Here is a 21,946-nt window from a genome sequence, read left to right as displayed (position 1 = left end):
CTGGGTCAAAATTCCCACTCCAACACTAATAACTAAAGCTGCACTTTGAGATTCATGGTAACACAACATACAAACATCTCAAAGTGCTGGTGACAGCAGTGGGTTAGAACTTAAGTGAACTTTGGCGTGCAAATAAGCACTGCTGATACTGATCTTTGAGAGGACAAAGATTTGTAAAGGGCTGCAGATTTGTTTCGGGGTGCCACCTTCTGGTATGACAGGACTTCAACATTAGCATGTTTACTGTTGACATGCACATAACTTTTAGCATATTAGTATGGTAACATTGAGACGCTAACATGCTAAACATTAAGTGCATGGTCATTTGCAAAGCTGATAGAAAGCACAGCCTGATGATATCATAAAATAGTGTAATAATTATTTCATTTGTTTATTCGTTATTCTTTCTATCCATCTTTTTTCACCCGCTTATCTGGGGTTTGGTCGCAGGGATGCAGGCTGAGCAAAGCACCCCAGACGTTACTCTCCTCGGCGACACTTTCTAGCTCCTCCTGGGGGACCCCAAGGTGTTCCCAGGCCAGACGAGATGTATTATCCCTCCAGCGTGTTCTGGGTCTGCCCCGGAGCCTCCTACCAGTGGGACTACCTGGAACACCTCTAACAGGAGGTGCCTAGGAGGATCCTAATCAGATGCCCGAACCACCTCAAGTGACCCTTTTCGACGCAAAGAAGCAGCGGCTCTACTGCGAGCTCCCTCTGGATGTCTGAGCTCCTCCCCCTATCTCTAAGGCTGAGCCCAGCCACCCCACGGAGGAAACTCATTTCGGCCGCCTGTATCTGCAATCTCATTCTTTCGGTCACTACCCAGAGCTCATGACCATAGGTGAGGGTTGGGACATAGATGGACCAGTAAATCGAAAGCTTTGCCTTCTGGCCCAGCTCCCTCTTCACCACGACGGTCCAGCAAACTGCCGATCCATCTCACGCTCCATTCTACCCTCACTTATGAACAAGACCCCAAGATACTTGAACTTCTTTGCTTGAGGCAGTAATTCTTTCCCAGTTATATTTTCTATCAACTTTTTGTTAAAAGCATTTTTTGTATAAAGAATACAGTGAAAACCCCACTTATTTTCTTCAAAGGAGCAAGATTTTAGTGAGCTCTAATTTCCTGGGTTTCAAGTGTTGTTGCTACCTCTTCATTCACATCAAACACAAAAAAATTATATGATTTTAAGATCTACCTCTTATTTTTGAAGTTAAAGTCTGGTAACTCCTGGTCTGCACATCAGTGATCATTAGGAATCAACACTGCTCCTTTAGTGCTGATCCAGGCCAAAGGAGGGCAGCGTTTTTTTTTTTAAGACAGAGACGAGCAGTGGAGCTTTACTTTGCTCTTTTTCTCTGCTGACACCAGATGTCAGCAAAGACCTGAAAGCCCACGGTCCACTGATTTCACTGGGCTCCACAATAAGGCTCTTCTATTCTTAGATTACGGCTTTGCTAAAACACGCAGCCTCTGACTGTACAGCCCACATGTGCTTGCCAAACAGCAGGATGTAACGGCCACTGTATTATGGGTGGAACTAATGAGGGCATTAACTGCTGTTAACGGGTTAAGGGGCAGAAAGAGTGAACAAGGCCAGGGCCTCTTAGCTGAATGCTACTGACTAATGGTTTCTTTTTTTGTTGTTTTTTGGGTGAGCCATGCACCTTAATTATTGATGGCACAGTGACAAGCTACATCCCAAATGAAACACAGATACTCTGGTTTTTGATGATGCAAGACACTGAACGTGACCTGAGCAGGAAGAGAAAAAGGATGAATGACTTTCTTTTGCCCAGGCAGTGAGTCATAACATGGATGCTACCTGGCTTCAGTTCATCTCACATAAATTACATGTAAGTGTGAAATATATAAAATAAATGATAAAAAAATAATAAACAACATGTTTTTTTAAGAAATGCACTATGACTTTAACTAAACCTGACATTACAAACAACAGTATCTCTGATAGGCATTTTTGTGTTTAACAAAATCTAATAGCAAAGTTGAGGTGTTAAATTTTATAACATGCAAGCATCATTTGAAACCCTAATGGACCTTTTCAGATAAGTTATATGAAAATGGTTCAGCTCATTAAATCAAGACATTTGTAGCAGAAGTCGTAGTAGCACTGAAATGGTTGATAAATTAAAGGCAGCACTTATTGTACTCATGAAATTATAGATGAACTCTGCATATATCCTTTATTTAAGATCTTTTTGACCAAGGTACATTTAGCACAGGTTCTTCCTTATAGGGCATTATAAGTATTTGATTTTCCAGAGCAAGTTTCCATTTCCATTGCAACATAAACAGTGGACTCAGTGGGATACACATTTTCTGCATGTATGGAAAGCAAGCATCACACACCTTGGACGACACGTGCAGTCTACAGTGCTGACTGGTGGCAGTTTTGACACTTAAAATTCGTACTAATCCTTAAAACAATTGTTCTCTGAGTTCAGACAGAGGAAGACAAAAGCAGCCTCTCAATTTTCAGCGACTGCCGGTGTTTGTCGACTGAAAAAACAACTTTCACAAGTAGATTTTATCTGCTGTAGTTATTAATTAAGCCAACGTGAGCTCCATGAGTGGATGGCCGTCTCTGGGAACTGAATGTTCCCAGTTGAATCGTTTTAAAACGAAAACCATGTAAATGGCGAATTTTGATGCTTTTAGGTATCTTTAAAAAGGCGGTTACTAACAAGTGACTAAATGATACTACAGAACATCATCACACTTCAGAGAACCTATGTGGTGGCAATGTTGAGTCATGCCACCGTGATGTAGTTCGTTTATAGTCTGACATTAGCTTGTTACTTCTGGTGATTGCATTTAGGGTTCAAAAATCATAAAAGTGGTGTTCATTTGTGAAGATTATCTTGCTGAACAAAACATGCGAGGAACAAACTTTTGTTTGTTACAGAGCTTATTTTCTGAAATAATCCAAATTCTAATGGGAAAAAAAGTCCTGTAGGCTTTTTGTCAAGGGAACCAGGGTGAAGCTAACTTCTGCATCAGCCTACAAAATACCATCATCCCTGATGCACTCTTTATGCTCTGGAATAACCCTGTTTGGCTGTGTAGCTCACACACTCTGATTTATGTGTTTTTGCACCTGTTTTTGAACTGTATGTTTCACTCATGATGTTAAAGGAGAAATAGCTCTATGCTGTGATTTCTGGAGTGTGAACTTTCCCAAATGCGACAGGACAGAGCCTCTAATGTTATACCAAACTTTGGATAGAGTAGCATTCAAGACCGGCTTGTACAGAGTGGGGAAATTCTGCACAGTGGGAGTGCTGACTGGGAACAGGGTTGTTTAGCAATTCTCCCCACAATCTAATGTAGTTAATGATATGATCATTGGCCTTGGAAGTAATGCTTGGTTTCTACTCTAGATAGAAAGCTAGTTAGCCGGACGAGAGAAGGTTTGCAGATTATGTTAAGAGCAGACAAACACTGTTAGCTCTTTATCTTAACACTTTTACTTGTGTTTTTGGAAGGGCTTCTTTTACTGTTGGTAAACAGTATGATGTTTTTGGTGGGCGGGGCTTAGCTGGAGGCAAAACAATTTTTTGACATTAGCTTGCACGAGCTAGCAAGTCCTGTTGGCTTGTTTTAGACAGTGGAGGAAGATGATACAAGTGTGGCATTCAGAAATACTCATTCTGAGTGCAAGAGCAAACACTCTGTCTGAATGTACCGTTCAGTTATCCAGAGCACTGCACTCTCAGAGTGGCAGAGCGCATTCTGGACACTCTGTCTGTGGAGACGGAGCAGCAGACCGCCGAGCGCTGAGCGCAGTGAATGTGTGATTAACTTAACTGTTTGTTAATTCATGTAGAAATATAACGCTCTGTTTCTTTGACCAACCGGGCTCTCATTTTAGTGTCGAGCATCAGACTGAATTCATGAACGCACGATGTCAAGTCACTCACTAAGTAAAACCTGACCAACCGGACCAGACTGGCCGACCCGTATGCTCTCACTCAGTGGATGGATGATGTCACTAGAAGCCAATCTTACAAAGGAGGACGACACTTGAACGGTTTCCTCCAGTTTGTTTTGCTATGGAAGCTAACGTTAGCTAATGTGCTAAAAAGTTAGAGTTACAGAGAAATCCAATATTCCTCTTAATCCCTCCCCAGTTTCTGATGAGGTGGACATGATAACCCTTAATACACATAACGTTATTCATCCCTAAAACAGGAAATACTTTTTCCCTAACCTGATATGAAGTGTGCGCTGCACATGTGAGCATTTTTGATGATGGCCTCCGTCCAGTCCTTTGGTCTTATCGCATTTAACCATAGTTTTGAGCCATGACTCCTTCTATTCTGGCTCCCAATAACACAACAAGATGCCATTTTAAGACTCCTGTGTAGCCTACAGCCCTGTGGTGGATAGTCATGTTTTGCCTCCAGCTAATAAAATAATGTCACCTTGATGTCGGCCCTCATGAATACCATTTCAGCTTGTGCATGTGTTGTGGTGGGTTGCTGCTTATCTACAAATGATTGCCCATCTTGGCTTTTATTGTAGTAAACAAGGTAATGGTGGCCAAACTTATAATAGTGTTTACTCTCCACATTAAAACCTTCTGCTCTGAGAGTTTTCCATAAGAGCGAAAGCATACTGTACATGACAGGTGTATGACTTGCCTGTTTCTGTCTGGTGACTGCACATGTGAACGCTCTGTCTCACCTGAATAAGTATCTTCCCCAGGGAGACGAAGGGCGTGCTGAGCTCTGTTAGAAACAAGCAGCCGATGAAGAAATCCCCCTGGTCCCTTCTGAAGAACTGAGGAACAGACAAACAGAGCGCACAAGCAGTGAGCAAACAAACATAAGCATGGGGAAAAAAACACAGCTGACATTCAAGGACAATTTCTGGAACAGTCTCAGTGGAAATATGCTAAGAGTGGCTTCAAAAGACATATCAGGTTTTAAACACGTGTTTCACTAGGCTGATTCTGACAGACTTGGACTGAAGGTGCAGATTCCTTAAATAGTCTTATATAATATTCTATACAGTGTGTTGAGAGAGGATGTAACAGGAAGGCTTGGACAGGATTGGACTCTCTGGCCTCTCTTCTGTTATTATCAGTCGACAGCAGCACTTTTGATGCTTGGTGAACCTGAGAGAGGTTACTGAAACAAAGCTAAGGCCGAAATGGCTTTGCTTGCCTCTCCTGGTGTTGCATGCTGTTACTGGTGTCTTTAATAAAAACTGCAAAAACAACTTCTGATCTAATTTGGCACAAAACAGGTAGTAGTGTGACAGCACAGAAAAACTAGACTTGTGTACGCCATAACTGCTGTATTGGTTTGTATTTGTGCCCAACCGTCACGGTACAGTGCACAAAGCTGCATGGAGAATACACGCTATGTAGAATGACGCATGTTATGTGGAACCAAAGTTTAAGAGCACGAGTTCTGCCTGGAGGCTTTTAGTACTACGCCGTTAGCAACATGTGCTGCGTTTAGCACAATAAGCTAATTGGTGTGAGAGTCAGTCACACGATGGTGAGCACAAATGAAACAGCGCAGCTAGATGACCTGCCTTTGGGTTGCCAGCAGGGTGTCTAACTATCGAGGCTGCCCCCTAATAGTTGACCAAATGTTAGTGAACCAGAAAGGTCATTAGTCGACAAGATTTCATTGGTCATTTAGTCGCAGAAAGAAAACAAATAAACATGAAACTCTATTAGGAGCTGTGTCTTGTCAAAATAAATCAAGACCTAAATGATTGGACCATGTGGGAATTAAATTTGAAAGGGTTAATTTCCAGGGCTGGTACCTGCGGTTGTTCCGCAGGCTAGTTAATAACATGTCGGGCAGGAAATCCAAAGTGTGGGATCATTTTGAGAAGGTGAAGGACGAACCCAAATACCAAATTCACACCAAACAATGACTCCTGAACCGTATCATGACTTCTGTGTACTGTAACACCCCAAATAAGCCAGGATGAAAATTGTTTGACTCATTTCATCTCTACCAACAGTCTACGTCTGTGACTCAATTTAAGGGAGGGAAGCTCCTATACATCTCACAGAGGTGGTGGCTTCAGAGGACCTGAAAGCAAGGCTGAACCTGATCCTCTGTTCAAATGAAGGCATCTTGCTTCACAGCTGGGTGGTTGGTCGGTTATCACCAAGACGTTTTCCTGAAACAGTCAATGTGTAAACACTACTTGTGTTGATTAAGGCTAAAGCTAGGGCAACTTTCATGACACCCCCAGTTTACAGAATGAGCTCTAATGTTTCACTTCAACACATGGTGGATAGCCAGCCAATAATGTGCCAGGTTAATGGTACAAACTGTACATCCATATGATTGATTTGATTTGTATAATACCCAGGCTGCAAAGAAGAGCCAACAGTGTTTTGCTGGTTTATGCAGGGATAAGATCTTCTGCAGTGGCTTTGTTATTGGCCCAATACAGGTGACACATTTACCCCTCACTGGTAACCACTAAAATCCAAATGCCTTGTAAACCTGACGTGGCTGTGTGATATTTCCCAACTTTATAAGTTGAGAAAGATCCCTTGACAACTCCAATAAAGTTCAGGCTCAGTTCAGTTCAGGCTTTATTTGTCACATACATAGAATCCATGTAGTGAAATGTAAACAGTCGGCTCCATGATGTATGAACACACAACAACTCTGACACAAACAACCAACAACAAGAGACTTGTTCATTGTGGAGGCTTCACATCTGTCCTACAGCCACAGGCAAAACAAGGCCGCACTTCTTAAGGCTCATTTATACTCCCTTTATGTATGAAAATAGATACGTTAGTTTCTGCCCTCATAATTCCATGCGCCCTTTAAGATGGCATAGACACAGCCAAAAGACAATGGAAGAGGTTGTAATTATGTACCTTTAAACTGAGGCAGCGTTGTAGACAGTGGTGCACTGTGAGGCCATTAAATACATCCCAACATGTGGATAGAGAATTCTTTTCACTGATTCGTTCCGTTCTGCCATCATTTAAATTCCTACAGTTGTATCTTGCTTGACTATGCTACACTGCCTCCACAATCTCTAGTGGTACTGCTTTGTTTTGTCCGTATCCGTTAGCTTGCAGAAGTACGGACAAAATGAACAGAGTACGGACTGAAACCTCTGTCCGTCTCTGCATCTAATGCTGAGCATAAATGAGCCCTTAGGCCCCGATCACACTGAAAGCTTTTGCAGGTTGCAAAATGTGAGGCCACCACACTGCCTTTTTTAATTGAATGCCGCTGATAAAAAAAAAAAAAAAAAGCTTACTGCATCTTTTTATCCTTACCAGGCAACCATGCCATCACCTCCTTACCTTAACCTTCCTGTGTAATCAATCTACTGTTTATTTATTTATTTCACATTAATTAGTATCTAGTTCCTGAAATGATCAGGCAAAGGGTACATGCTGTAGCTCTGGCTGAGGGTGAGAGGCTGTTAGCAAACTGGAGTACCACCAGTTGGTCCAGGAGCTTCACCTCGATGATGGTCAGGCATTTTTTAGGATAACTCGGGGGCAGTTTGACAACCTGCTGTCTATTGTCGGGCCGTACAGCTCTGGGTATCCAGCAACTGCTACCACCAGTTTCTCCTCCATTGTTTTCCAACTGTGAACTTGTTGTCGTGACCACCACAGAGGGCCCGCCTCTCAAATCATCCAATTGGACAATGGGAAAAAAGCTGAGATGACCTGGGGGTTTTTTTTTTCGCTCTGATTTAAAGTTTTTTCAATTCGAAGAGTTCAAGGTGCTCTGGCAAAAATGCCAGGCACCTGGAGTGCAGAAATGCAAGGCACACAGCAACACAAAGACAGCAAGCAAAAAGCTTTGTTCTCATTTAAAACAATTACAAAGAGCTGCCTCCAGCTGCTGAAACTCTTTCTGTGTGATTGGGGCCTTGGACTCAATTTTGGCAGCCTTTAAAGCATGTGGCTCAAATGCAGACGGTGAAGTATCAAGATCCATGATGTCAATCTACATCAACACCAATCTCGACAAGCCAGTTGAGCATCATGCTACAAACTCTGAAAGTAAATGTGTGTATTTCATTTTTATTACAATAAATGCTTTCAAAAGTCAACCAAGGTTTGGTTGCCTCTTTCGCAAGGAATAACCGTACAAGTATGTCCTGCACTCTACTCCACATGCACAACTTTGCACTGAGCATGCTTCAATCCAAAATTAAATTTAGGTGGATTAAATTTAAGATTGACCCTTTAGCAGATATTGGCACGACAAAGGCAGATGTCTTTTCTGCCACAACTTCAACATGGCAAAGAAAAGGCAGCATGAGGCGAGCCAGAGCTGATGTCCTGTACATAAGTAATGAATGAAGCTTTCAAATATTGACCAGCGGCACAGTGCTGTGTAGTTAGAGAGGCCATCCTAGAATAGGTGAGTCAGTCTAGATGGATAAAGAGACTCCAGACAAAAGACAAGCACTGTCTGGTAGCCCAGCTTGCTGTGTGCTGATGATGAATAAAGCATGAGTGGCTCCAGACGTGGCCTTGCCATCTGCCCATGAAAGAATGAGCTGAGACCACAGAAGGGAACTTTACACCACGCCTAACCGGCTACCTAGTTACCTCACCCCACCACCACCTGCCATGGGCGTTACCTTGTGTGTTACCTTTGTCTGTGTATGTTTGAGGTGCTGCATGAGGCAGAATTTAAATTTTTCTCTGCACGTATTTTACCTGTCAAACACATACTGAACAGTGTATCTTACGGATGATGCTTACAGAACAATCAGAAGCCACATAAAGCTTTCTTAAAGCAGTTTTAATCCTATAACTGTAATTTGAGATACATCTGAATGTGATAAAACTGACCTGAGCTCTTAGCCGCAACACAGTATTCTAATGCACCACTCCCCTCAACTAGTTTGCCTGCAGCCACTAAGAACAATAGGTGTATTTGTGGTTGCTAACGTCTGATGCTTACCATCTGTCCAGCGATTTATTTGAACATTCTACCACATACATTAGCCTGCGTGCAAATTAGGATGCATTTACAATAAGAGAATCGTGGTTAGCCACTCGCTAAAAGCTGGACATTAACATAAAATCAGTCTCATGTATCACCAGCAGTCTTGACAGGATGTTGATGCAGTGAACATTAAATACCTGTATTATTACAGGGCTAAAATATAATGATCTGTTTGTAGTGACGGCAAACTAATTATAATAGCCCAGTTGTGCTTCTCGCCAGTCGTATTCCAATTCGACCCTGGCTCCTTCTGGGTTGATCTGAGGTATTACCAGGTCAGTGTGTTCTAGGTCTGCATCCAGGTCTCCTTCTAGTTGGACGTTCTCAGAATACAGACAAAAGGCAGTCTCCAAAAGGCATTCTGATCTGATGGCCAACCCATCTCAACTGGCTCAGGACCAGTGGCTTCACTTTTACCCCTTTCCCACCAAGTTAGCTCAGGTTCTTGAACTTGTTCCATTCATGGTTCCTGGAACCTTGGTGTTATCTAATGAACCAGCTCACGTCTCCACCAGTTTTAAGGGGAACCACTGTAATCACACAATGCACAACAGAAGTAAACAAAAGCAGCAAAATAACTAAGGCTGCCCCCTCATAGACAAGAGGGGTGGCTTACGACACCACTTATCACCTACCTACAATGCAGTCTTGGGATCCCTCCCCAGACGACTTCACACCCATTCACCCCTGGTCCCACCTGACCCTAACGACTCACATGGTGGCCAGGTGGGCCAACGACTCACACTGTGACCTTAACGACTCTGAAACTAAAAGCTCACATGTGACCCCTAGGACTCTGCAAGGGTTCACACCCACACGGGGTTTAAAGCCTGCAACTCTGTACCAGTCATTTAGAACTTAAGAAACTTCTTGGATGAGAGGCGAAACGTCTTCAAGAAACGCAAGCAAGTCCAGTTGCCTACGATATAGCACTTACGACTCGACCAGAGAGGTCATTAGTTGGCAAGATTTCATTGGTCGCAGAAAAAAATAAACAAACATAAAACTCTATTAGGAGCTGCACCTTGTCAAAATAAATCAAAACCTATATGACTTGACCATATGGGAATTTTATTTGAAAGGACAGACACAGGAAGAGGCCAAGCTTAGCAGTCAGACAGTAGTCATGTTACAAACCAATCACAGCCGACAAATATCTTTCTCTTCTTTTGTAAATATGCAGTCTGATAAATACAGAGAAATTGATTATGTTAGTGCAGGGCTACCCAGAGCTTTACATCTGTCCCACTGACGATAGGCCTACACACTTATAAACAGCGCCTGGAAGAAGATCAGCTCTGCACTCAGGATTTCAGGTAAATAGGCTATATGATACTTGTTAAGGCTGCTTAGCCACGTCAGACGCAACCTGCTGTTGCGCTCTTGAAAGCTGGCACATAAAAGGCACAAGAGTAGCGCTCAGTCAGTGTCAGAAATTAGCAAGGGCCACGGGCCATTTGGCCCGCAATTTATCCAAGAATGCCCCCAAAAGCCATGTTCCGGGGGCCAAAATTGCCCCCAAGTTTTCGAAACAACTATATGTATTTATATTTTTAACAGTATTACAATCTGACATTAAAGTATAATTTTATTTTCATTAAATTAATTTACCGTCACGTCTACAACTCATTTTCCAGACATAATCAACGAGATTGCACTGATTACGTGAGAGTAATCTGACAGAGAAGGGGAGGGGGCTTTGCTGTACCATAAGTATAAATTAACCATTTCTTGGGTGATCTGTGTCTACATAATGACAAATTAATGAAAAATTAAGGTAGAATGAATGTTAAATTTTAAATTAACTTACTGCCAGGATTGCATCTAAGGAATTTATAGTAATTTGGCCTTTTAACAGTAAAAGTAACTGTAATGTGGTGAAACATTATTACTGCTATCAGTAGATTAATGGTTAAATCATCACATTTAAACTGGTTGAATTATAGGAAATCTGAGTGATATTTTGCAACCATAACTTTATGTAACCCATTATTTATTTCATTTATAGTGGTTTCTACTGAAGAGTGAAGACACTATCTTAGTTGGTTTTGCTTTTCATGTGCTTATTGTTAGAACATAATTATAATTTTTTGATGGCCCCCAAACATTTTGAAAATGCCCCCATTTTTTAGACCGTGGGGGCCAACATTGCCCCCAAAATATTTTGTTAATTTAATACCCTGCGCTCAGTGCCCGACCTCATGTCTTCCAGGCAGGTAAAGATGCAGCATGTGTACAGCCCTTAATTTCCAGGGCTGGTACCTGCGGTTATTCCACAGGCTAGTTAATAACATGTTGGACAGGAAATCCAAAGTGTGGGATTATTTTGAGAAGGTGAAGGACGAACCCAAGGTGAAATGTAAACTCATCTTCATTGGTCGACTACAAACATGATGTATCATCTGAAACATGGAAGTAGCTACATGCCCATTAGCCCACAGCGTCATTAACAGGCGGCTCGCTCAGTGTGTGACGTGCACTTGTACATAAAATATAGGCCTATATTACTGAAGGTTCATTAGTACGCTTTTGTATTTCTCTGTAATGTAGTACAGTGTTAATAATGTTACTGATACTATTCTTTCTCACACCTTCAACTCAAACCACCAAAATATATCATTTAATAAATTAACTAATATCGCAAACATGTGGGCGACTAGTTGACTAATGGCCCTAAATGACGACTTTTGGTCGATTAGGAAAATTCTTAGTCGGGGGCAGCCCTACTAATGACAGGCAAAGACCTTAACTCTGGAGCAGTAACAGTATTTCTGAAGTGCACCTTATAAGTTCTCCAAATATATTACTTATTTCATACATAACTGTGTAAATATTCTATTTTTTTCTATTACTTTTTATACTGAAAGGTTCTGTCTTTCCCTGTAACGTCCTGCTGGATAACTCCAGCACCAGCTCATGTGTTACCCAGGTGAGCCAGAGCAGCATAAAGCTGATGAGTGAGGGAACAAGAGGAGAATCAGAGGGAGGGGTGGAGAGTTAAGAGAAAAGAGAGGATGACTGCAGCTGGAGCTGAATAATGTAGGGTAATGTGATCTCATATTGCCACTGACTGCCACTGCAAACAAAAGGGCCAGGTTTCCACTGCACCTGGCCTGCTAACCTGGGATAGTACTTAGAGAGGTGAGTGGCTCCATGACATGTTTCTGTGAACTCTTTGACATATAAATACTCTGTAGGCGGAAAAACTCCTGAATAACCTAATTCAAGTACCTTATACAATAAATATTTTCTCAAGAAAACAGAAGGCTTTGTATTCGACTACAGCCACAGTATAAAGGAGCTTCTATTCTGACCAATGCTGAAATCATCAGAGTGAGATATTAGTCAGAAAGTGAAGCACTATTGTGAACTTATTCACATGCTTTACTGCTCGAACTGTGTTCACAGTGAACTCAGGTTTAACAGTTCAGCAGGTTTCCAATTTGTTGTTCATACCTGCATTAAAAGTCATCATGGTCCACAGTACCTCTCCTCTTTTGTTACCTGCTTCCTCCCTTGGCCTTGCTAAAGAACTTCATCCATTCAAGTAATTTTTTCCGAGCTTTCTTGCACAGTGAGATCTTTGCCAGGCGCCCATTTGCCCTCTCAACAGTCCACCAACACTTGTATCTCAGCAGAAAACAATCTGCACCTTTCATTCTCTCTTCCTGTTCATTATTTTTGCATCTATTCCTTTGCAACACGTACAATTCAAGGACGTAAAAGAAAACAATCAAGAATAATTTGTTGCTACTCGTTCAAAGAGAGTAATCAATAATTAATAGCTTACTGTTCTCCTCTCTTTCCTGCCATTTACTCCTCTGAAGCCTGAACACTAGTTGTTGCTTTGAACTAAGTTGGACTGTTTACAGACCACACAGTCAATCAGTGAAGTGTTTCACTCTACTGCATAAACCTGAGACCTTCACAGTCTGACCAGTACTTCAGTTTTTAAAGGGGAACTAATGATTTTTTCAACCTGGGCCCTATTTTCCGATCTACTTTTGTCTAAATGAGTGATAGGATGTTCAATATTTGACATTTCTCCAGTATGAAGCTAGAGCTGACCTGCCTGCAGCCCGTGAACGCGCGCTATACTAAATAATAGGGCACTCGGACAGTGTCAAGCAACGTCAAAATACGTCCACTAAAAGTGCATTTTTTTCACACAGATAGGCTTGGATTGTTAGTATAATTATCCGACAACATAACGAAAAGGAGAAATGAACGTCTGTGTTTACCTTTAGCTGGATTCGGACATGTTCCTCTGCCCGTTGCTGCTCCCTCTCTCTCCTCGTCCGCTCTTCAATATCAATGAGCTCTGCGTCTGTGTACCTCCATGTACTCCGTGTTCAAATAAATACGGGTGGTCATCAAACTCAAATGGCTCATTCAGATCCAGTTGGTCAAAATCGGGTAAAAATTCGGACATGTTTGTTGTGGCAAGTCAAATCTCACGTCTCACGAGATTCTTCTTCTTCTTCTTTGGTGTTTTAATATACAGTCTATCGTGTTTTACGGCAGTTGGTCTCGCGAGACTTGAGTTGTTGCAGGAAGTTAACATTGGAGCAAGCTTACAAATGTGAGGAAGTGTTTTGACTTGCCACAACAAATATGTCCGATTCCAGCTAAAGGTAAACAGACATTCATTTCTCCTTTCCATTATGTTGAATGTATTTTGACGCTGTTTGACGCTGTTTGAGTGCCCTATTATGTTATATAGCGCACGCTCACGAGCTGTTTGATTTAGTCATAAAATGTATACTTGCTCGTTAGTGATGTTTGAAAAGCATATCCCAAAATCAGGTGAAAAGTCTGCAGGAATGAGACACAATCAACCCTCGACAACCAAGACAGCCACTTGCAGCTCAAAATAGCTATTGTTCTTAAATGTTTAGTAACTTTTAAACTGCTAATCCTCTCTACATGCTTTAAAAAGTCACGTAAAGTTAAGAATCTCAGCTTTTCATTGGTATCACATATGTTTTGTTTGGACATTTAGAGGCTCCGTAGTGAACATGACTACGCCATTGCATTTTGCAGCATTGATTCCACAAGAAAACCAAAGTAGTTCAGTCCTCTGAGCCAAACAGCTGTCTGTGTGCAGCTACTCTGAGGTGTTGTACACATAGTAGCACAGTGACATAATACATGGTTTGAAGACCAACATTAGCATGTTTTTACACTCATGTCCTTAATGTCATGTATGTTTTTACAGTGAACCACTTTTTAAAGCATAACACTGTCAGTATTCAAGGCAGCCTCCAGGTCCATTTATATAAATACACGTTGAAATTTGACTTGCAGAGACTTGAAAATGACTTGGCTGGTAATCCATGACAGAGAGCATCATGTCTGTTTTATTGTTGCCACTTAAGTAATCATTAGGAGATAATGCAGCTTAAAGCGAGGGTTGATTTGTAAACAATGCACTACATTACAGCACACAGTGATAAAGCATTACTGGCAGTGGACAGGACTAAAAGGACACACAACTTACCACAAGTCATGTGTTCATACCAGAGTAGTGTATGTATAGTGATGTAATGTACAGTGTGAACAAAAGGAGTATAATCCTTCAGTTGGATTGATTTTCTCAATTAACAGATCATTTGCTTGGCCTCTACACCAGTCAAGTTTCTCTTACAATTTACATCTATGTCTGTGAAAACATGGATGCCTCAAACACATCTTAACCCCAGCAGCACAGATCTATACAATCAGCACAGTTTCAAGGTGGACATCCAAGATTAGAGTCACTGATGCAGTATCTGACAAAATGTCTCCTCTTCTATTCCTGAGATATGACAAATAATGGCCAAAGTGTTTTTGCAGAACATTGTGATGTCACAGTGAAGTTGACCTTTGACCTTTTGGATATAAAGGGTCTTCACTTCATTCATTTTATCCTGTTAGACATTTGTATGAAGTTTTGTCATAATAATGTATGAATTCTCAGTTTTGGCCAAAAAACATGCTTGTGAGGTCACAGTGACCTTGACCCTTGACCTTCAACCACTAAAGTCTAATTGGTTCATCATTTGCTAGTGAACATTTGTGCCAAATTTGAAGAAATTCTCTCAAGGTGTTGAGATGTCGGGTTCACAAGAATGAGACAGACACAAGGTCCTTGACATTTAGCCACCAAAAGCTCATAAGTTCATTCTTGAGTCCAAGTGGACGTTTGTGCCAAATGTGAAAAAATTCCCTCAAGGCATTCTTGACATATCGCATTTATGAGAAAGGGACAGACAGACAAATGTATTTATGGACACACTAACAGACGGACAACCTGAAAATGTAATGCCTCCAGCCACGACCAACTCTGGTGGAGAGACATAATCATATAAATCAATCTGCTTTGAAAAATGGTAAAATGGAAAAATGAGTAGTGTAAAGTGTAATGTGAACAGCAGACTTAGTCTCCTAGCTAGGCTACCTATGGAATCTTAATCCAAAAAAGTAAATGTCTTTGAATTTAATAGTTCCAGGACAGATTTGTCTTCTCTCACCGTCAACGCTGCATAGTTAAAGTACCAAAACCTATTGATTGCCCACTGCAGAGTAGCCATCTTGTGGTAAAACATATTGATGAATGTCCACCTAGACCTATCAGTGATTATAATTATGTTTTGTGCCTTCAGACAGATTTTTTAAAACTATTTTTGGTCGAAAATGGCTCTTTTGATAGTGAAGGTTGCCCACCCCTGATTTACACTATAAAATACTGAATAAAAAGGAAAAAATTAAATAAATAACGACCATTACTATTTCCTAAAGTGCAAGCTGATATATAAAAATTCTCTAGGTCCAACTAATAACCCAAATCCCAAATATACTCAGTTTACTATCGTTTAAAAAGAAAAATAGAAGAAAATCCTGTTTAAGAAGCTGGAACAAGTGAATTTTTGTTTTTAAGATGACTTAAATGATTAAATGAGCATCAGAACTTTTAGACAAATTGATTTAAAGGACTAATAAATCCGATAAATAAATCAAATGTTTCACTTACTCTTAACAAAGTAGGCTAGTTTCTGTTTTTTGGGAATGTACATGAAGCAGTAATGCGCTGTGTAGCAGCTTTTGACAGCAAAATCCAACTCAACATATTTTCATATTTACAGTAGCAACAATGATCCATAGATGTGGCAAGCTGGTGTTACTGTCACACATTGACCAGCCTCATGAGATCCATGACAGTTGTAGTAAAACAGCCAGTAATCCCACAGTGTAGAAGAATTACTGTGATGCTAATCATGTTAGCATCAGTGCTGCAGGGCAGGGAATCCTACTAGCAGACAGTGCAGCGAGCTAGTGATCCATCAGCATCAGCACTGCATTACATTCGGTTTTGATCTTAATTATTGGCTTTGACTGAAGACAACAAGATCTCATCAACACTGCCTCGATCTCTCCCTCATTTTTTCTCACCACCCCTCCCTCCTTGCCCTCCTCCCCCTCCTCACCAGTGTGACAGGCAGCAGGATAGTGAGCAGGGCAATGTGATGCAGCACCAGCAGGAACTCTCTGCGGACAAAGGAGTTCACGGTCCTCAGCGAATGCTGCTTGTAGTCCTCGTGCCCTTTGACGCGGAAGCGGTGATAGTGACTGAGGTACATGGCGAAGATGTCGTACGTCATGTAGGGCACACCGTACCAGATGACAAAGTAGGTGGCCAGCCAGTGCCTGAGGAAGACCAAAGAAAATACATGTCAATATTCATATGTACATACTCAATAACACTGAGACTGCCATCTAAATTCATGCTTATTTCTCTTTTCATACAACAATGATTTTGTCAGGTTTGCCCTTCACACTACCGAAGTGCAAGCAACTCCAAACTGTGCACAAGAAGAGGGGGGCAGGGCGCTGATGTAAATAAATCTAACGAGAGTGACAGACAGCGGAGGGAAATGAGATGACAGAAAAAGCCTTTTAGGAACAACAAACTGTGACAAAATTGTGTAAACCCAGCAAAATCACTAGGGATGCACCGAAATGAAAATTTGTGGCCGAAGCCGAAGCCGAATATTATTAAACGCTTGGCCGAAAACCAAGTACCTAATACCGAATATCATTGTTTACTTTTTCATTAGTTTTTGCAGATGAACTCCCTCCAGATTAGTGTTGTCACAGTACCAAAATTGGGACCCACTGTGCGATACCAGTGAAAGTATCACGGTTCTGAGTAGTATCACAATACCACAGCAAAAATGAGGCAGATGTGCCTTTTGTCATTTATGAAAAGATGAATGACTTTTCTATAATACATCAATGATATTTCAATGGAATAAATTACTTATTGACTTATTCATACTTCAAAAACAGCATCAAAAAGTGATGAACATAGGGGGGATCAAAATAAAATAAATAAATAAAATAAAAATCAACCAGCCACCCTCCTCCCCTGACAGTCCCTTCATAAGTAACGAACAGTCCCTAAAGTGCGGTGAGGTTTGTGGGCCGTTACTGACACAAAGACAGAAATGTGAAAGGCTCGTTTCTCCTCTGACACATCACATACCTGTGTACGGCTGGCTCGGCTGTTCAGGTACTTCTGGGCAGTCATGACGCCAAGAAGAGGATATTATTGGAGCCGACTTCTCCGTCGCCCGGTAAGCCGATGGCCGCCGTATTTGACAGGAATACATTAACGTTACTGTCTGTGTCTGTGACCCCCGTTCAACCCACAACCGATGGGATTCGCGTTTCGTTTCTGCTGCTGGGTGAAATCTGTAGGCTGCTCGCACAGCATGCTGAATGATTTAAGCCTATTTTGCTCGCTCAAAACTATTTTTAGTCGCAAATGCGAGTGCAGTGACGGATGGATCGCCACACTGCCGACATTTTATTCCGTCCGTCACAGCACGCTGTTTGATTGCGTTACCAAAACACGCCGCTATTATTCGGCCTTGCTTTTAACTTATTCCACTGAATACCGAATGTGTGAATATATTCGGTTACCGAATATTCGGTGCATCCCTAAAAATCACCGTGGCTGTACTGAGGAGAAGTTGTGAGTGAAATATGCTGTGCGAAACCAAACTTAGACTACTTAAAACCTGACACAAAAAAACGGTGAAGTAATCAAGAGGAGGAAAACTTTGTCAGAAGATCTCTGTCGCCGACCTCTGCACTGCAGTGGAACCTTAAAAAACCTACAGAGGCTATGACTTATGGCTTTACTAAAGGTTGAACCAAACAAACGCTACTCAACTTTTCATATGTTGTTCTACCTGCTTGAATGTTCCTTATAGGGGTGTGCCATATCATCTCATTCACAATTATACCAGTACAATTTTTAGTATCATATGAAAAATTCATATTGTGAAATTATCATTGACTCCGCGGTGGTTCCAAAAAGAGGAGCAGCTTCAGTAGTGTGGAATAAACTGAATGTTTTATGAGCAGCCCCGGACTTCTCAGACTCTTTTAGCGACTTATCGCTCAGGGGGAACTCATTCAGCAGCTCCTCTGGCAGCAGCACAGCATCTCTCCCTCTCCTCTCTCGCCATGTGCACACGGGAGTCGGTGTCGTCAAGTGATTTTGTCATAAACCTTTGGTAATGTAAACCTATGTGACACTCACGGCTCGACAAAAAACTCCATATATGTGAACGTGTGATAGTTGTGGGATCATAAGAGCCTGTCACAGGTTACAGCGTGATGATTAGAGGAGAAATGGCAGAGCATAAAGGTCCAGGTGGAAAAAAAAAAACAAGTCAATCATTTAGGATTTTACTAAAAGAAGGAAATTACCTTTATTAAAATATATGTATCACAGGGTATTTTTTTTGTATTTGAGAACTGTTTAAATGTGTAATGGCACTACCCTGCTGGAGTTTGGAAGTTGAACAAAAATGTTTTGTAAAACAAAGGACCATCCATTTTGAAAGCACAGTCCCTTCATGACTGGACTAGTCCTCAATCTTTTGATGCACCAGGATACATCTCGTGATACGTAATTTGTCCATTGGGCTTATTTTCTTATCTATTTATATAGTGTGTCCTTTAAAAAAATCTCAATTTCGAGTAGGAAAAAAAATCTGATTCTCACTTGGACCTGAATCGTGCAGCCTTTTCAACATTCACGAGTCTTACGTAATATAAGCAAATGGCCATCTTACAGTCAGTGATGGGTTAAGCAGTGTTATGTCAGTATTCAGTTCTGGTAGACGCTGGAGTCGATGGTAAACTGAATGACCTTTAGTTTCAGTTAAAGTAAACACACACCACAGACTCATTTAACCTATATGCCTTGCCTCTCTCACACAAGCATGCACAGCCTTTAAGGCAGGCTTATGTAAGTACAGTATAATAAACAGCTTGGAAGGCCGCAGCACTCTAATGAGCACCGATTACCGTGATGGTTAATTATGTGGACAGCACGCAGTAAAGCTGCAGGGCAGAGCTGAGCCACTGACCTCTGACCTCTGACTGGGCTCTTCAGCTCTTAAGGTCACTGAATGGAGATTAAGAGCAGTAAGGCACAACAAACAGCTCAGGGGAGAATGAAGGCTGCAGGAGCCGACTTTGTAGGATGTATGTATAGTGTACTGAGGGAAACAGAAAAAACAGATGAACTGTTTAAGGTAGTCTACAAGAAGGACTGACCTAAACAAGAATTATATTAAAGCTACCTGTTTATTTGGATTTATAGCTTTAAAGCTTTGCAGCATATATAATTTCAGTACTGTAACACATTAATGTGTAGAGAAGTTTTAAGGGATAATTCCAGTCTATTACAACTTTGGCCATGTTTTTGTGTCTTTCAGCATTATTTTCATTAGTAAAAATAACACTGTACGCACCAAAGTCAACTGTTTATCATAGAAACTGGCCGGTGGCGTAGGGGCAGGAACACAAGCAGTCAGATGATCAGACAGGTTTTAAACAAATCAGCCTCATTATTTAGCCTCAAACACTTAATTTTTAGGGTTAAACCAAAAGTGATCACTGTGGTTTGATCGATAAATAAAGCAAGCTGATGTCTTAGGGTCAATTTTAGGTTATCGTAGATATATTGGTATGAGCCTACCAGAGGTGGGACTGAGTCATTTGTTAAGTTTACATGACATTAGGTCTTTTAAAACACACAAACATGTTAGTCCGACTGAAATTGCACTAAGTCAAATACCTCAAAGTCGGACTAATACACCAAGATAAGTTTGGGAGTTTAATTATTCTTGCATGTATACAGTAAATTGGACCCAAACTGGCCTAAGCGCTCTGCGCATGCTCCACAGTTTCCGCCCCGGGTTTTGACCCAGACGTCCAATAGCATTAAATGTATAACATAAGAAGAAGCTGGTAACAACATGGAGAAATCTACATCCAGAGCTGTGCATCTTTAGACAGATGAGGAGACACAGTTCATGCTGTGTCAGCTGAAAGAGTTGAATATTTTATAATATATGAATGGGAGGAAAACACAGAATGGCGACTGTTTGGTCTGTGATGTCATAGGTCAACCACAAAAAGGTCCAACTCCAACAAGCTGAAAAGGGGTGTATTCCCAACTATCGTAGCAGAGTCAGAAGTACTTTGATAAAGAAATCAATTTCCCTTCCCGTGCTCATATACTGGCACAAGGACAGCCAGACTCCGGGGTTTTTTCGGACCTAACTGTATTGCAGTGTGAGTTTTGCACAGCGGCGACCGGATCTTTGCTCTCAAACCACAAAAAAATGTGATGGCACAACAGTCTCCTTCAATACATTATTCTATGCTTTCTTTTGATTTTCACATTGGCTAGTCATCCTGTTTAATTTGTCTTCTGATTAAATTGGAATCGTTGAAACAAGTTGTAGGAAGCCTCTGCAAGTAATTGGTTGCTGGCAGACACTCTGTGCTGCAATAAAATGGTTAATCAGCAGTGCTGTGCACTGTAGAGCCGATGCGCTGCTGGTTCTGCCAGCCTGAATAGAATATAATGTCTATAGCCTTACTGTTGTGTACAGGCTTTATAGACTGAGTGATGCGCGGGTCAACCCGTAACTCGCGGGACCCACAAATGGACCTGCGCGTCGGGCAGCAGTGATCGTCTGTAAATGATATTTTAACATTATTATTATAATCTATAATCTATTACTGTCATGGCATCCGAAGGTACTGATGCGTTGAGCAGGTGGCAGTCCGCGGTCGTTTTCAAAACACACTTGTGTCACGCACTCCAAAAGAAACTTGTTGAAACTTTAAACAATAATTTATTGTACAAAACGGGGGAAACAAACGTTGATAAAAACGGTTCCATGATTCATATTAAATTCAAAAGATAACAAAAAAACAGCTACAAGTTAGAGGGAACAGTGATAAAGTGGTAGAACTTGGCATTGATCCACAGCCTCAGACGGATGTGCTCAAGCGTGCCGTGCGCACAAGCTCAGTTGGTAGGCTATACTATATTTTCACATTTTTAACAATGCAATTTAAAAGTTTTGATTTTTATTGATAACCTACATTTACCAACAACAAAAGACTACATTTAGCACCAAAAAAATATGTTAAAAAAAAACAACAAAAAAACGAATGTCGAATACCAAATTTTCATAACAGATACTTACCCACAGAAACGAATATTCAAATATCTGAATATCTGGGTACAGCCCTAGTTTGTATGCTCATAAATGCCAATCAATCGTAAACTGACAGTGCACTCCTGCTCGTCAGCAATTAGCATACATCCCCACCTATAAATAATCAATGACCATATAAGGAGGTGATAATTAATACGGATAGGTGCATCCTGTCGACCTGCGAACATGATGCAAACAAAGAAAGACAAAGATAACCTTTTTGGCACTGAGACTGAAATTATTTTGGTTGAAGTAGGGTTGTCTCAGGGGAGACAGCGACATGCCTCCACTGGAGCAGTCAAGAGCAAACTCAGAAGGTACAGTGACGTACATGTTATATTAGTTTAAAGTCACTACACATTCTGAGT

At 41.2% G+C, this 21,946-nt stretch overlaps 1 protein-coding gene across 1 annotated transcript in view; it reads right to left on the bottom strand.

Annotated features, from left to right (window-relative positions):
• Window positions 1–21,946, bottom strand: part of tlcd3a (TLC domain containing 3A) — a 46,629-nt gene that overhangs the window by 5,262 nt on the left and 19,421 nt on the right. The window contains exons 3-4 of the mRNA XM_033636907.2: window positions 16,470–16,689; window positions 4,715–4,810 (exon numbers count right to left, since the gene is read on the bottom strand). Coding sequence (XP_033492798.1) covers window positions 4,715–4,810; window positions 16,470–16,689 — 316 coding nt within the window. The remainder of the gene's footprint in view (window positions 1–4,714; window positions 4,811–16,469; window positions 16,690–21,946) is intronic.

Source organism: Epinephelus lanceolatus, chromosome 11 (assembly GCF_041903045.1).
Source record: "Epinephelus lanceolatus isolate andai-2023 chromosome 11, ASM4190304v1, whole genome shotgun sequence".
NCBI lineage: Eukaryota > Metazoa > Chordata > Actinopteri > Perciformes > Serranidae > Epinephelus > Epinephelus lanceolatus.
This window is presented reverse-complemented; position numbering and strand designations above follow the sequence as displayed.